Source organism: Oryza brachyantha, chromosome 2 (assembly GCF_000231095.2).
Source record: "Oryza brachyantha chromosome 2, ObraRS2, whole genome shotgun sequence".
NCBI classification, from domain to species: Eukaryota; Viridiplantae; Streptophyta; class Magnoliopsida; order Poales; family Poaceae; genus Oryza; species Oryza brachyantha.
Genome location: NC_023164.2, coordinates 16,789,426 through 16,806,925, shown reverse-complemented (window position 1 = coordinate 16,806,925; position 17,500 = coordinate 16,789,426). Strand labels below are relative to the sequence as shown.

Sequence of the window (17,500 nt, the reverse complement as noted above, 5' to 3'; positions counted from 1 at the left end):
TGAATTTCAAATAAAAATGATGCGCATGAAATAAAGAGCACAATGCGCGGGCTTGTATCATTTTATGTTAGAAGATGTTTTAGTCTTCGTCTGGATACTAATATGATCTGGACTTAATTCTATATTTCAATACATCCATCTAATGCCGAGCCCGGTAGCGCGGGCTTGTATCCCTAGCTCGTGGGGGGAAGGGGCTGGCTAAGCAGGTAGCGCACACTGCATCCAGGCAGAGATACGCATATCTCGATTAACAGGGTGGTGGTGGGTTAACGGATCACACAATGGCCAACATAGCAATATATATATGCGCCGGAAGGGTGTAATTCCCCTCCTGCCAGCCCCCTTTTTTTTAATTCTAATAGTGATTATCTTGGTCCGACCCTTTTCTTAATTCTAATAGTGATTATCTTGGTCCGACACTTTTTTTAAATTCTAATAGTGATTATCTTGGTCTGAGATAGCTAATTATTCCCTCCGTTCCATATTACAAGATTTTTTAGTCTTGTCTAGATTCATATGCGTGCTAATGGATCTAGACACATATTTTTATTTTATCTTTATCTTTACTACTAAAAAACAAGAATATTTCTGTCCTGCTACGTCATGGGCCCATAGCCCAGTTCGCATCGCTGCTTCATGTGGTCGTCTGGGCCGCACGCTTCCTTCTTGGGCCGGCTGCATCATCGTCGTCATTTGGCCCGCGAGCTTCCCTCTGGCTGTGCCCTGTGACTTCCTGGGCCGACGATGCCACAGCTACATGTACACGACGCCTACTGCCACTAACTCGGGTTTAAGCTGAGGTTATCGTTGCTGACGCCGGTTAACCACAGCTAGTTGGGAGTCTCGCCGAGCGAGAGAGGTTCGATATCCAAGCATGCTCCCGCTGCGGGGCTTGGCGTGGTCGGCCTCGCTCTGGCCATGGGCGGCCGCATGGTCTTAGGCTCTGTTCGGCAAGAGCGAGGGATGGGTTAGTTATCCAGCGTGACACCAGCTCTAGCTTCAGCACCGGCGCTAGCTCCTGCAATATCAAGGTTGGAGCAACTCCAATAGGGGATGTAAACTGAGTTGGTTATGTTAAAATAGAAAAACTTCCGTGAAATCTAAATCTAACAGCCTCTTCATTTGTTGTGATCGCTATCAAGCTAGCAAAAGCATCAGCTTCACTCGTTAAGTTTCGCGAGGCTGCCAGCTCGCCATACGCTTTCTTTCATGCGATTTTCCCCTCCCGCGCGCGACTCCCGCCCAGGTCGCCGCCCACACGTCATTGCGCGCCCCCGTCGTCACGCCCTTGCCCTGCCGCGCTCTCTCCCGCCATGCCGCGCCGTCACCCGCCCGCCCTCACCTTGCCGCGCCCTCGCCCTGCTCCTGCCTTGCCGCGACCTCGCCGGCCCTGCAAGGGAACTGGTATTTTATCATTATCAAGAGCTGAAGGTGTTACTGTCTTGACAATATGATTTTCTTTTATAAGCTGTCACTGAATATTTCTGTCAGTTCTCTCTTCTTTGATTAATTTGCACATCAGAAGAAAGATCTTCAAACATCAGCTCTGCTGGAATTCTGAGAATTTGCAAAATATATCAGATATGGGATTTGTGCTTCAGATCAGACAGATAGGATGCCACAGATAGTTAAATGTAACAAACATATTAGATAGTGCTAACTCGATGCGCATTTGGATATGATTATTTATCGAAAATCACAACTAATTAAGCAAACACCAAAGCTGTTAAGGTTTAATCGCATCAGGTTTCAGTAGTACTTGTCAGTCACGGCGGCAACATCCCAGATCGTCTCGTCGGACTGAACAAGCAGAAAAGAGATCACCTTGCCAAGGAAAACAATCTGACGTGGAGGTGATTTAAATATGGATAGTCAAATTTGTAGAGTCTGTTGGTTAGCCCATGGTTTAAGAAGTTTTCTATTTTTTTACCGTGATTGTAAAACTTTAAATTTAACTAGGATTATACCTAGGATTTTGGAGTTGCTCTTAACCACGTCGACATCTACTGTCCTCCCGGGAGCATAAAGGATTAAAGGTGGGACGATTCCTCCTTTTTCCTTCAGGGGAAGGCAGTTGCTTAGCATGTATCACTTCACTCCAAATCTGATATACGAAGAAAACTTCAAACACGAGACTCTTTTTTCCTGGAATTCCTGATTGAACTGTGTAGATTTACAAATTGACGTAGTCTGAATTGATGTCAATACTCGATACAAAAGACGGGCTATATGTGGTGAGAGCCAGCTGAAATTCTAAATTTATCCACACACTAAAATTTATTTGGAATTTTCTTAAGCATGTTGATTTATAATGGTAATGTACATAGCAATGCAATGTGTAATGATCCTGGTTGATAGAACTATATGCCTATAGCTGATAAACCCTAGAAAAATAAACCAGCAATAAAAAATAATTTATAATAAGAAAACCAGGCTGGAAAATAGTATACAATGGAAAAACCTCAAAATAGGGCTAGCCCAACAAATCCTTAGGCCGATTAATTTTTAATAAAAAAATATGTTTTAAATCATTTCAATCCACATAATTTTGTGTATATTCTTTCTTGATCGTTTTAATTTGCTAAAAGTTAATCAAATTATATTTGATCACTCATAAAATTATTTCTTCCATTCAATTTTTTTGCTGTTACAATGCTTGGGTTATAAGCCACAATGTTGAAGTAATTGTAAGTTGCTTCCAACTAAATCAATTATTTTGGATGATTCTTTTTCTCTATACTACTTAAAAAATAGAGTTTTCTGTCTTGTTGCACTGTGGGCCCCAAATGTCATCCACCGTGCCCGTGTGATTTATCTAGAAGTGAGGTGGAAGGAGAGGAAGGAGAAGTGCAGTGGAGAAAGCGAGACCCACTGATATATGGATCCTACATTCTTTTATTCTCTTAATTCGATTGACATGTGGTTTCCACACACATATATATATAGACACACACTCGAACAGTATTTGAAAAGTCAAAGAAAACATTTCTAATTGAACAAGATAGTTATATACTGGCAGCGAAAATTGTTTGGAGTCTTTTGACGGAAAATCTAGGACACCTAAGGCCTAAATAAAACAAGGAGTACCGCAAGATCCATCGTCACTCTAACTCTTGCCTCTAGCTCTCTAGCTAGGCGCAGCCCTCCTCTTCCTTCTTACCAGCGGCCCGGTCCTTAAGGGTGGGCTGTCCACCATCATCGTTCACGACTTCTGGCCCCTATCAAAAGAAAGGTAAGTAGGGCTTCTAGGTACCTCCCACTAGGGTTGGTAGTAGCGTAGCACTATTATATCACACTATTGATTTTCATGATCATTTAATCCATTTTCTTAATTGATATGGAAGGGCATTATAGTAACCATGTTCCCATGGACTGAAATGGCTAAGGCCGGGATTGGCAAGAGGGTCTAAGTTAACTTACGTATGGCACGAAAAACATAGTAATAGATTAGTACATAATTAATTAATTATAAAATATTAAAAAATATAAAATAGATTAATATGATTTTTTAAAATAACTTTTCTATAAAATTTTTTTGTAAAATATATACCGCTTAGCAGTTTGAAAAACGTGCGCGCGAAAAACGAAGCGGATAAGTTAACTTATAAGGGGCAAGAACGCGGCCTGAGTTTGCATTGCAGGCCCAATCTCGTATTTCTTTCCATCTTGAGTTCCTTTCAGCCAAAAACTTCTGAAACCGACGGCTGCTGCCCTTTGCTAGTACTCCTGGCTATCGTCATCTTCGTCGAGCTCCCTGTCCTCGCAGGAACTCAGGAAAGGCGGCGCCGCACCTCCGCCCGCTGTGCTGCCAACCGCCAACGGCGAGTTGACAGCCGATGCCCCTTGGCCGTCTGACGCGCCACAGAACGCCGCCACTCCTGGACCTAACAACACCCGCTTGCTTCCCTATGCATCAAGCTTCAGATAATTGGGATTATTTATGTTAAATTAGTTACGTTGCACATCTATGGCTAAATTGTTGTGAATATCTTCTGATCCGATCTTTGCGGTGCTTTGTCTGATATTCCTTTGCTCGATTTTTATGAAGTGAGAAGAATTGTGCATCTTATTATCCTGGGTTAGTCGGTTTCCCAGATAACCTTGTTAGAGAGATATATACTCTCAGACTCAGACATAACAGAGTCCAACAGAAACTCTAAAGATAAAGATAAAATCCTAGAGAGATACGATAAAATATTTATCTTGTACTCCAAGTTTCTATCTTCTATGTATCCTATAAATATACTCACGAAGATCAGTAAAATACATAATAAATCATAACAGATTATAGTATTTCTTCCATCCAATATTTTCTATATGTATCAGAGTCTAGATAAAAAAAACTAGTTGTCGAATTTGATTCCATACCGGCACGCCGGCAGCGAGCCGCCGCCGGCGAGCCATCCAACCGCTGGCCGATCAAATCGAAGACGACGTCGCCCGCCATCGATCGTCAACCTGTCAATCTGCACTCACCATCGATCACCTCTTCATGGCAGCAAGGCATACATCGCCATGCGCCAGCTATCCATCTCGGTGGCAGCCAAGCACCATCGACAATCAATTGTACTGCATATCAGAGTGCATGTATCTATTTTCTTTCAATTAGCTACCTAGCATCTACGTATTATTTCTAGATTAGATTTTCCCCAATGATTAGTATTAGATTAATTCTTTTTAGCCATCATATATCATCTATGATTAGATTAAATAAGTTTTTTTCTAGCTACGAGACCCTCCAAATTCTAGCGGCAGAAGCAGAAGAGCGACGACATCGATCAACCAACAAGCAAGCACTGCATCAAGCAACCGACGTCTTTATCGAGTCTCCACGTCCGTCATCAACATGTATTGAAGTAACACCGCCGATCGTCTACATCAACATGGGAACAACACGACGCCGCTTCGTCCACAACGATGGACATTCATCTCGTGTCCTCTGACAGAAATCTCTGCAAGACGCTTCATTGACGACGGTATCAACCGCGTCATCTATAACGGGCAAAGACTGCATCAACCTGGCATCACTATGGTGGTGACCTCTTACACGGCGTACAGAGTTCAACCAAAAACGGGTGACTTGACGTCAATAGCGTTCTCTGACATCTGCAAGATGACCCAAGGCATCCTCTGACATATGCAAGACGCTTCCAATGGTATCCTCTAACATCTGCAAGGTGCCTCATCTATGATCACAACTCCGTCTTCAATTTTTTTTCGCCTTCGGCTATATGCGGCTACATCAACTACCATGTCAACAACGATCACGGCTACCACATGATCGACTATCTCGATATACATTACAATAAATCATTCTCGACAACTACAGTCAAAGCGTCCGTGTCATCACGATCGTCCATAACACTCTCGCTATGACTGCAGGAGGGATACGGTTAGAGATAACAGAGTCCAACAGAAACTCTAGATATAATGATAAAATCATAGAAAGATACGATATAATATTTATCTTGTACTCCAAGTTTCTATCTCCTATGTACTCTATAAATATACCCACAAGGGTGAGTGCAATACACAACAGATCATAACAGATATAGTATTTCTCTCGTCCAATATTTTCCACAAACCTACCATTTGTCTACCGTTCCCCTTTAAGACAGATGCTTTGTTCTGTATGATTGTAAGTCTCTGCACATTGAAATTTGATAATATTCTTTGTGCCGAGTATTTGATGTTTCAGACAGGTTTTTTGAATTTGTTTGTACATAAAAATGCTCTGTAATACATGGGGATAAATTTGATCATGCAGCCTTCACTGCTGTCCCATGTTCCTCCAGCATTAAAATCAGTGATGAGAAGATCGGATCAATCTACACCATTATTGCTGACAACATCCCCCCTGCTGTGAATTTCTGTGGGAGAAATAGTGAGCAGCTATTTATTAACGTTGTAAGAGCATCCCAGTAACTTATCTAAATTTGGTCATTTATATCTTCATTTGGATGATCATCTAAACTAGTTTCATCCTTCATATCTCTTTGTACTCCACTAAATCATCTATATATGACATCCTCTATATCTCTTCAGAGGATGAAGAGAGATCATTTAAATATGAAGATTCTCTCCTAATATGGATGATCTCTAAAAATAGATGATAGGATAACCGTTCTGTTGAAGCTCAATTTATAGTCTTTATCCTCTATTTTCAGAATAGAGGATGTGATAGATGAGCTGTTGGGATGCTCTAACATAGCTATGTATCTTGCGTGTATAATACGTCTTCATTCTCACCGACAAAATCCTGTTTTTTTTTGGTTATGAAGTGAAAAAAAAGTTATACGTACTTTGCGTCTTCAGAAAAAGAAAAAAGAAGTTATACTTCAGGCAGAGCGCTTGTCCTGTCTTGTCTTGTCTCGGTAGAACAGGGGAAGAAAAACGCAACTAGCACTTGTCTCGTCTCAGAGGGTGCATGTCACGTGAATGTTTAGAAACTAGTTTAAAAAAGTATTAAACACTAGACTAATAAAAAACCAATTTTATAAATGAGTGCTAATTCACGAAACGAATTTTTTAAGTCTAATTAATCTATAATTAGCAAATGTTTACTGTAGCATCACATAGGCTAATTATAGATTAATTAGGCTCATTAGATTCGTCTCGCGAATTAGTCCAAGATTATGGACGGGTTTCATTAATAGACCACGTTTACTATTTATAATAAGTGTCCAAACATTCGATGTGACTGGAGGCTAAACTTTAGCCCCATAGAGACAAACATTCCCTTAGTAGAATGAGAAAGACAATAAGGTGATTAATGCTAATGGTGGAAAATTATGCAACCTTTTATCACTGATTAAAAATCAAGTGTCTAAACATTCGATGTGACTGGAGGCTAAACTTTAGCCCCATAGAGACAAACATTCCCTTAGTAGAATGAGAAAGACAACAAGGTGATTAATGCTAATGGTGGAAAATTATGCAACCTTTTATCACTGATTAAAAATCAAATGAAATGACAGCAGTTGAAATCAATACGGCACACTCATGTTGTATTCAGACATGGAACAAACTTGGGGCAAAAGTAGATCCACAAAGTTCAGCTGGCTCGACCACTACGAAAACCATTTTGCAGCTAATTCTACCCTGTCACTTGGATGCAGCAAATTCGGGTGATGACTCCATAGCCTCCAACAGGCAAACACTCCGGTAGCCAGCACTATCGTTTTCAGCAAGCCAGGATTTTGCTATGTAACCTTTTAACTCTTCTAACTTCATATTGCAATTCATGGCGATCAGAAAATAGCCAACGGCCTTGAAATCAGCTCCCTGTAAATTTATTTCGAAAAAAAATTGAACAAAATATAAGAAGGCTTGACCCATTTCGAAAAAAATCAACTGCTTACCATGTAAGTTTTTTTTTTCAAAAACACCGTTCGGATACATCGTCTAACAGGGATAGTATAATATATCTAGTCGTTCCGATCAACTTTAATGACTCAATTCTACCAAGGCCGACACATGCAATAAGATACTCGCTTCGTCCTTTTTTTATTGATATTTTTGTTTTTATTAGATGATAAATCATGAATAGTACTTTATGTGTGACTATTTTTTTCTAATTTTCTAAAATTTTTTCAAATAAGACGGATGGTCAAACGTTGGACACGGAAACCGGAGAATTCGTTTTTTTGGACGGAGGGAGTATCTAACTCCTCTCTTTTTCCGCGCGCACGCTTCCCGAACTGCTACACGATGTATTTTTTACGAAAATTTTTTATAGGAAAGTTGTTTTTTAAAAAATTAGATTAATCTATTATATATTTTTAAATAATTTATAATTAATTAATCATGTACTAATCTATTACTACGTTTTTTGCGCCGGATAACTAACCCACCTCCCACCAACTAATGAACGCGGCATTAGAGTTACTTAAAAAATCCTTATTTAATTGAACTAGAGCCATCTACACATTACTAGCAGGTCAATCTGTACCCAGTGGCAGAGCCACCAATATGACGAGGTATGGACCTGGCCACCGACAGACCCTCACCATACTTTGCGTTGTACGCCACGTAAAAGATGATTTATAAGTATTGTGATTTATATGGAGTGCCATTCGCATGATGATTTATAAGTTAGTGCATTATAGCTTTATTTTATTTTATATATGTGGTTCTTATATCCAAATTAGAACTTAGGCCGTGTACGAGGTACGGGGGATAAGTTAACTTATGTAATACGAAAAACGTAATAATAGATTAGACATGATTAATTAATTGTTAATTATTAAAAATACAAAATAGATTAATATGTTTTTTAAAACAACTTTCGTACAGAAATTTTTTGTAAAAAATAAACCGTTTAGCAGTTCGGAAAGTGTGCGTGGAAAATAAGGGACATAAGTTAACTTATAGACAGACCGAGAGCACGGGCTTAATAGTATTAAGTTCACTATAGATATATTTTCGTCGTGGCTGTACCCATATCTCTACACGCAAGATACTTGGCCAGCCTCAGGGGATCGGGTCGTAGGAGCCGTGGGGATCGGGTGGCAGTTTGGCACGCATGCAGGAAAGACGGCAGAAACGGCAAGAACCACTCATCACTCGGTCAGCGCAGACGCAGTGATCAGGTCAAGTCTTCGTCCTCGTCTCCGCCCAACCTCGCTGAACATGCGCCACTCGCTTTCACCACCGTACTCACTCACTCATCGTCGATCGATTTGATCGATCTCTGCAAGGCCATGTTTTTCTAACACATATCACTTTCGCTTGGCCGGGGAATTCTGTAGCATATTATAAACCTTTCTTAGCTTTATTCATCGACTATAATATATATATATATATTTATTAGCATCATATAAATCTACGTACCTCCTGCGGTTCTCTTGCGTGATCAGCTAACGTCTGAGGCTGTTAATTAATCTTGTCAGTATTCTGCTGAGTGTGGATGGTTTCGTTCGACGATTAGTCATCACGGCTGTTCCTTCAGTTCCCTCTTCAGTCCAAACTGATGGCCTGGCCAGGTCGACATCGTTGGACCATCATTTGAAATTCGTGTTACCAAGATAGTACAAGATATATTTATGACCAAATTCGATCGGTGCTGGTTTGAATTTGGTTCGAGGTTGCTAAATTTGGAGCCTTTGAGCGCAAGGCCAATTAGACCAACTGTAGTGTATGCGGCGCTAGCTTTGACCGGACCGACGACGGACCTATTGCGGTCTGATGATCGACGAATCTAACTCCGAGTCCAATTTAGTTTTTTTTCCTTGTGTCCTTTTTTCTTGGTGGCACGATGTTTAAGCACTAATTGATCTCTAAACCTAATAAAAAGTGGGGAGACGCTAGTTACACAAGATCAACACTCTATAAGGGTTATGGTATGTTAGATATATGTTCCGAAATTTAATACGCAATGGATTCGGATTCGGATTATATTATTGGTTTTATAATATGTTTTCAGTCTGTTTTATTAGGACTAGTTTTCTAATAAGACATATAGTCTTTTCTTATTATGACTCTTAGATTTTTTTATACGAAGGATGTGACAATTATTGTTATTCTTATGTGTGTTAATCATCTCCTCATAATAGTCGTTGCCGGTTGGCGTTCGTGGATTTTCCCGCAAAGATTTTCATATAAAAAATTCATGCCTACGTTATACTGCTATTTCTTAATAATATGTGGTATTAGAGCCTGGCTGTTTTCCTAACATGGTCGACTCAATTAAACCCCTAAAATCTAACACACAATTTATTATATATATATTTACACTTTCTTCTAACTTTAGTTTGTTCATCTTCGTTGTTTTGTAGTCCCGTTCACTGTAAGAGTGCAAAATCCCTTTGTAGGTTTGCCATATAAACCTTTTGTATCGATCATGAAACATCTGTTTGCCCCAAAATTTATTTAGGTCAGTCTTCAAATTGGTCTTTGATCTCTATCATTGGTAAGGCCAGAAACTTCTCAGAGCCAAGACGTCTACCTCAACATCTTTATCACTACCGAAGGCTAAGTGTACTGTGTTGGTCATCGAAAGGTGTCAGCAGTAGTATTAGTATTTTCATTCTGATCAGTAACTAATCCTTTCAGTTTGATATTTTGGACAACGACCTAGTAGTCTCCAAAGCCTAGTTATAGTACAAAAAAAAATAAAAAAATATTTGATTTTATTAATGTCTTTTTAAAACTAATATATATGTATTGTCCTATAACTTTCACACTAAATACTTTAAAATTTACCTAAGTTAAAGTTTTAAAATTTTGATCTTAACCTTATCTAAAATAGCATGAACCACATGCACGACCTTGCTAAGTGCTTCATCGAAGCTGACATACAACTAGTAAAACTAATCAAGGTCAATTCAGAATACGAATTAAGGTACAGAACTAAGCACAGTTAGTAGTAGTACGTTGAAAGAGAATTAACTGCGGCGGAAATTATTTATCCAGAACACACACAGTAGTCTTGCTGACGATATATTTTTCCCGACCCTTTTGGAACAATTTGTCAACCTCATCTTTTTCTTATTTCTTATGGTTATACTATAACCTAAAATTTAAATTTTTAATCTTAAATTTTGAGTTGATTTTATGTTATTTTGACTAAAATTTATTTTCCAGTTTTGACTTTTAGATAGCTAGAAATACGTATATAAATGTTTTTTTCATAATTATTTTTTTATTTTTCATTTGTAAATACCCTATAAAGCTAAACAATCACCGTAATCCCGTATAAATTGGCAGCTGCTTGGTTGCCAAGCCGGATACCCAACTCTAACCAGGAGCAAATTATGCACAAGCTGACTAGTATTTAGTAGTCAAGACACGAAGCCAAGTCGTCCCTTCCTGGAGACCGGAGAAAACCAAGTCTTTAACAAATCATGGGCAAGGGTTGATGAGTGGTTAAGCTGTATGTATATATATATCATCTCAGGGGAGGCCACTCTGCTCCAGATCAAGCTTAGCTGCTTCCCCAGCTTCTCTTTCTTGCTCTGTCCAAACACAAATCAGTGGCCTAAACTCCTCGTCGTTCCAAGCTCATTCGATAGTGTTCTCCAAGAAGCAGCAGCAGCAGCAATGGCGGTATGCGGCCTGCAGCTATTCCTCTTTTTTTGTAGTACTTGTCGTCGTATCATATCGCCATCGATCGTTGCAGCAGTTCTTTGGACTGAACCATCGATGAATTGTTGTTGTTTTGCAGAAGAAGATCGTGATCAAGGTGCCGATGGCGAGCGGCAAGTGCCGGAGCAAGGTGATGGCGCTGGTGGCGGCGACGGTGGGCGTGGTGTCGGTGGAGCTGGCCGGCGACGACAAGAGCCAGGTGGTGGTGGTGGGCGACGTGGACTCCGTGAAGCTGACGAGCGCGCTGCGGAAGAAGGTGGGGTCGGCGGAGCTGGTGGAGGTCGCCGAGAAGAAGGAGGAGAAGAAGGAGGAGAAGAAGAAGGAGGAGGAGAAGAAGAAGGACGAGCCGCCGGCGCCGCCGCCGGTGTACTACTACTACCCCAACATGTACCACCACCACCACCAACCGGTGTACGGCTGCCCCTGCGGCTGCAACCGGAGCCCGGACAGCACCTGCACCATCATGTAGAGCACCGCCGGCCATGGATGGCACCATCTCTGCACGCTTTTCAAATTTTGTCTAGATATTCTTCTGTCTTGATATATTTGAAGGATATACGAGAATGCTTGTATTTTGGAACGGAGGTGCAGAGAAATCGGTAGTTGCTATGGTGTATAGTAATAGCATTGAGTTTTGTGTACGATACAACGTTCCGTATTTTTTTTATTTTTAAACCTTTTTAATAAATAATATTATTACTAAACTTTCGGGGAAAATACTTTCACCGTATAAACCTTGGTCACGCCATCAACATTGGCGTAACGAAACGGCTTGCCACGCCATGCCACCTACTGACATTGGCGTGGCAAGATTGCCACGCCATGCCATGCTGACTATCTTGCCACGCCATGCCATGCTGACCAGGTTGCATGGTAGCGTTATCTTGCCACGCCACCAACACTGGCGTGGCCAAAAGTTTCAGTTTTGAAAAAAAATGTCTGGTGGTTTAAATAAAATTACTTGATAAAAAAGTTTATTTAATAAAAAAATTTCGATATAAAGTGGGATTGAGGATCCTTCCAACAGTTTTATGTACTGCAGATTAGTGCCATAAAACACGAAAAGAAGCTTTTTTTTTATCATGGTGATTATGATTTTTTTTGAATAGATGATATGATTTGTGGAGCTAGGTCGTCTTGCAAATTTTTGTGTGTAGTCTGCTAGCATGGTTTGAATTCTGGTGTTTTACAAATTTTGTACACAAGCAAATTCTAATATAAATACAGAGTTTTCGTCTCTGTTTTTCTTTTAACATGCAGTTGTTGTACAAAATGGTCATATGTGTATGCCTTCCATGTATTTTTTAAAGAAAAAAACTCATTTTCCACTTAGACTTTTTCTCTATACCAGCTCAATGATTGTGCTTTATTACGGATTAAAAAAATAACACAATATTGATTAAAATAAATAAAATAGTTTGCACATTAAATGTGTTACCCGCATTTTTCCTACGGAAAAAATATTCACCTTAACTTGATTCCATATGTGGCTATCTATTTAGATTTCTTAATATAAGATTTTCACAGTAATTTACAAAATGTACAATATAATGGGCCTAATGATAGATTCCCTGTCACCATTTAATACCTTCTTTCTCTCAAAGGATTTTTTTTTTGAAACTAGAAATGGTTGAGGCCCTCTCCCTTTTCCATTACTGGAATTGTAACAGTACTTTACATAAAAGCCACAACGAAAATAAACAGCGTTTAACAACTCCTGCAAACCATTTGGTGCCATCCTACCAACTGGCATTGCAAAGGAGGAAAAAAAACTAAGGAATAATTAAATTTTTGCAACTCTTACATTTGGTCATAATAAATTTGTCACTGGATCTAGATATAATAGACATATGAGAGCCCATATGTCATAAACTTAAGAGTGGCAAAAAGTTAAATGCCCTAAAAACTAAAGGTCTCTTGGATCTTTCTTACAATGCAAAAGCTGTTATGGTAAGACCTCACATAACCATCCCAAAACATTATCTGTCATCACCTATGTCTTTTCCTTTTTCATTGTATTCTTGGTATATTGAACCTCCATCCTTTGCTTACTCCAAATACTTCATTTGCCACCTGTGTTAGCAGCAACGCCCCCACCTGCATTCTTCTTTGATTTTCCTCCGATTTCTGCAGTAACGACGAAGAGCAAATCAATTCACATACATCACATCACATCTCCGATCTTCTTTGATCTTTCAACGGATAATGGAGTATTGATTCCTTGAATCGATCTCATGGCTGCACTTAATGACCACTGAATTGATTTTACCGTTTCTACGATCGTTGTGCGGTGCGAGACGATGATCTGCATCTACATTTCGATTAGCCATCAATTTGGAGCCCATTCGTTTTTGGTACATTCCTCCCAACGTCACATCCCAGCATTCCAAATCCTTGCCCTGAAAGTGCTGCAGTTGAAGTGAAGATTAATTTGTGTTGTATATTGATCCTCCCATGTGCACTGACTGTAGTATTGGAATCTGCAGCTCCTTCAGGCGAGGCGACGACATACAAGTTGCTAATCAGATGCAACATTGCATCGACTTCAGACAAAAGATCGCTCAACAGGTTCAGACTACTTCAGAGTTCAGACAAATGGGTTCCTCTGCCGCGTTAGTCGTGACGAGAGAATTATACGAATTATACGTATGTTAGTATTGTTCGCAACTTATATTTTGGAAATGAAACGCAGAACCAACATATAATACTATTTTGAAATATATATATAAATAAAATAGTAGTTGGTAGTTGGTGGATGGCATATTGCCTATCAACACTAATACCTTCTTTTAGAGTAGTATAGAGTATAGATACGCACCTTTTAAGTTTTGTCTCTCGTATTCTGTATCCTATCCTGAATTTAAATTTAAATATTAGAATTAATTCAACTCTTTTTTATTTCTATTCCTTGGTTCAATCGATCTCTTGTTAATGCGGTGTTCTTTTGTTCCGAAGAATATTATGATTTTTTTTGAATTGTCTCGCATTTTGAGATACGAACGACTGAATTTATTATTTAAAAAGGTTAAAATTTGACTTCGAACGATAATAAAAAAAACTTTTATATAAAATATTTTGAAACAAAACATATCCTCTAGCAGTTCAAAAATTCGAGCACACAAAAATTAGTGTTGTGAAAGTTAGCCATATCAACCGTTTAGTCGGCCGTCTATACGGAAACGGTGACCTTCCGTATCGTATCGCCGAGTCGAAGTACTAGTAAATTTCAGTACAACTATACAACTAAATGACACAATTAATTGGTTATATTTAGTCTAATCGGTCTAATTAACCTTAAAGTGTGTTTATTAAACTATTATATAGCACAGTAAAGCTCGCTTCTATGGATAAGCCATTGTTGTTTTAATCCGTCGTTATTTGTATTCTTTAAGCAAATAATGATGTTTTTATGACATACTTATAGAAAAATACAAATATAATTGGTTAAAATTATATAATATCCATCAACTATAACCATTAAATAAAAAACATATGTAAACCTATAAAATCCGTTAACCATCTATATTCCGACTAATCGTTTAACGATATATCCGTATACCGTCTTTCACGACACTGGCGAAAATCCATAACATAACGGATGAATCGAATGGGACCTAAATCCCTGCGACCACCAACATATATACCGAGTAGAGGTTGTCAGCTCTCTCTCGTGGATTGAGAAACATCATCTAAATAAAGCATTAAATATAGATGAACCAAAAAACTAATTGCATAGTTATGTAAGAAATATTGAGACGGATCTTTTGAGCCTAATTAGTCCACGATTAACCATAAGTGCTACAGTAACTAACATGTGCTAATAACGAATTAATTAGGCTCAAAAAATTCGTCTCGCGGTTTCTAAGCTAGCCGTGAAATTCGTTTTATCATTCGTGTCCAAAAAACTCTTCCAACATCTGATCAAACATTTAACGTAACGAACGTCACATCTCAGCATTCCTATCATTGACCACCAAGTCGTCACGCGATTGGCTTTACGTGCAGAAGGGAAAAAAAAAAGCGGTCTGTGTAATTATAATCGTCCCAGGGCCATGTGCACCGAGACAAAAACAAAAACAAAAAAAGAAACAACTTGATCGGCATCGTCCGTTGGCGGCGACGAACCTTCAGGTGAGCTGATGAAAGTTCAACAGATTCATATATAATCTTTCATCGACGTTCAAACAAAAAAGAAGTTCAGACAAACGGTTCTGTGACGCGTTATCAAAAATAAGTCCAAAAGTGTGTTATATTCACGCGCTCATGCCCGGTCGGCTTAATCTCGCCGAGCTAGCCGAGCAGTCCCTTCGCCGGCGTGCACGCCGGAGACGACTGGACGACGTCGTCGTTGTGGTGCTACAAATCGCTGTCACTGAACGTGGTGGATCCATTCGATTAGCGCTTAGCGGCATTATTTTTTCGCTTCTATCTATATTTATAAGTTAAAATTTAAATATTAAACTTTAGATTTGGAATTGATTTTAAGTTTTATCTTATCATAGTTTATTTTTCCAACATATGTTTTTAAATCGCTGTCATTGAACAGAGTGTTTACCATTAACTGCATACAGATAATTCTGAGCCAACATACGGGAGAAAAATATCACAATCAGACGAACAAACTTTGACACCTCTAGTATTTAATCTCTACTTCTCCAAGGTGACATCAGCGAAGAAGACGTCATAAGCGCACACACTGACATACATATGGTTATCCCAATTACGTGAAATCAATGTCTAATTAATTAGAGCAAGTACAGGTAAACAACTTGTAAAATTATTATGTTATATTTGTGCGACAAATACTTTAAGATGGACAGATAGAACATATATTGATTTCACATACGTGTATGTGTATATACCGCTTAATAACATAAAAAGATCTTAAATATAGTAGATAGCTCTTCTGATCCTGCTAGGAAAGCAGTACTAGTGCTCATCACACCAAACCTTCGAGGAGAAGGGAGGAAGGAGAATAAGCTTGGCCACCAAGCTGGTCACGGATTAATCTACTGATTTCTAGCTAAAATAATCCATCAACCACATGCATACCGGCAGCTGACTTCAGTATCAGTCAGCTGCACTGCGATCAAAACACACACGGTTTCTTGCCGCGTCCGCATCATTCAGGCAAGCGACCAGTCCCAGGACGAGCCAAGAAGAAGTCATAAACAAAAATGTGAAATCCCAATTGCTCCACGTAATGAAACACATCGATCGATACAACACATCTCTGAATTTTTCAGCACCCCAGCTTCTATATAAAGTGTCATCTCTGGACTCTCTTCTCCCTCATCCACAACACTCGAGTCTCGAGGTAGCCTCCCAAGTGAAGAACAAGTGTCTGATTAGTCTCGCATTTCAGTCCTCCCAAATTAAGGAAGCAGCCATGGCCAAGGTACAAGATTTTCCTATTGTTTTGTTGATATGTTTTGATCGCTGTGAGGTTTCGACGTACGATGACTGAATTTGGTTTGGATTGCAGCAAAAGATCGTGATCAATGTGCCGATGTCGTGCGACAAGTGCCGGTCGAAGGCGATGGCGCTGGTGGCGTCGACGGGAGGGGTGGACTCGGTGGCGCTGGCCGGCGACGGCAAGGACCAGGTGGTGGTGGTCGGCGAGGTGGACTCCATCAAGCTCATCACCGCGCTGCGCAAGAAGGTCGGCCACGCCACGCTGGTCACCGTCGGCGAGGCCAAGAAGGAGGAGAAGAAGCCGGAGCCCGCCGCCACCGTCGTCGAGTACCCGTACCCGTGGAGCTGCTACACCTACGCGCCGCCGCCGCCCGTCGTCTACTCCGGCACGTCCTCGTCGTGGTGGTTCTGAATTATGTAGTAGGGTAGATAAACCAATCTGGTCCGTTGGATCGAACCGATCAAACGAAATGGACGGTCCGTATTCATTTTTGTGGGCTACCGTACAGTATGTGTCGTCCGTGTGGTGGTTTTCGGCTGTTCTGTCCGATCACCTCGCTGAGATCAGCGTGTTTTGTCCCTTTTTACACTTTCTGGCGATTTAATTAATTAATTCATGGAAGATTTTTGATTTGCAAATCTCAAACTTTTCGTGACTGTTCCATTGATTCAGTGATTAGGGGGCGTGATTGTTTCGCTTTTTTATGCAACCGACCTATTAGCAAAAGAAAAATAAGTTGTGAATAAAATTTTTATACGTACTGTTAGCGATCTAAAATTCAATGCTGGAAAATAAATTCCGATGAAAAAACCTCAAAATCAATTTCATATTTAAGTTTAAAAGTTTAAAATTTAGCCTATAAGTATAAGCAAAAGCGAAAGATAGAGATCGTAAAATCATGTTCTCCTGCATCAAGTTCAGTTGTTCAAACAGAACATGGCCAAAACAGAAAGAAAAAAAAAGGTTCAAAGAAACGGTTTTAACCATGGTGAGACTGAC

At 39.7% G+C, this 17,500-nt stretch overlaps 2 protein-coding genes across 2 annotated transcripts; both read left to right on the top strand.

Annotated features, from left to right (window-relative positions):
- The first annotated feature begins 10,830 nt into the window (after positions 1 to 10,830).
- LOC102717220 (heavy metal-associated isoprenylated plant protein 47-like) lies at positions 10,831 to 11,726 on the top strand. Its single transcript, XM_015833627.2, has 2 exons — positions 10,831 to 11,046; positions 11,165 to 11,726. Exons 1-2 carry the CDS (start codon positions 10,876 to 10,878, stop codon positions 11,552 to 11,554), a joined length of 561 nt encoding a protein of 186 aa, XP_015689113.1. The 5' UTR covers positions 10,831 to 10,875; the 3' UTR covers positions 11,555 to 11,726.
- A 4,580-nt stretch (positions 11,727 to 16,306) lies between these two features.
- LOC102716938 (heavy metal-associated isoprenylated plant protein 47-like) lies at positions 16,307 to 17,155 on the top strand. Its single transcript, XM_040521234.1, has 2 exons — positions 16,307 to 16,483; positions 16,571 to 17,155. Exons 1-2 carry the CDS (start codon positions 16,475 to 16,477, stop codon positions 16,910 to 16,912), a joined length of 351 nt encoding a protein of 116 aa, XP_040377168.1. The 5' UTR covers positions 16,307 to 16,474; the 3' UTR covers positions 16,913 to 17,155.
- The last annotated feature ends 345 nt before the right edge of the window (positions 17,156 to 17,500 follow it).

Bases quoted from the DNA above. Each gene is read 5' to 3' on its own strand.
- LOC102717220 (XM_015833627.2), top strand. From the start codon at position 10,876: ATGTATATATATATCATCTCAGGGGAGGCCACTCTGCTCCAGATCAAG. The intron at 11,047-11,164 runs GTATGCGGCCTG...GTTGTTTTGCAG, and splicing joins CAGCAGCAGCAGCAATGGCG to AAGAAGATCGTGATCAAGGT.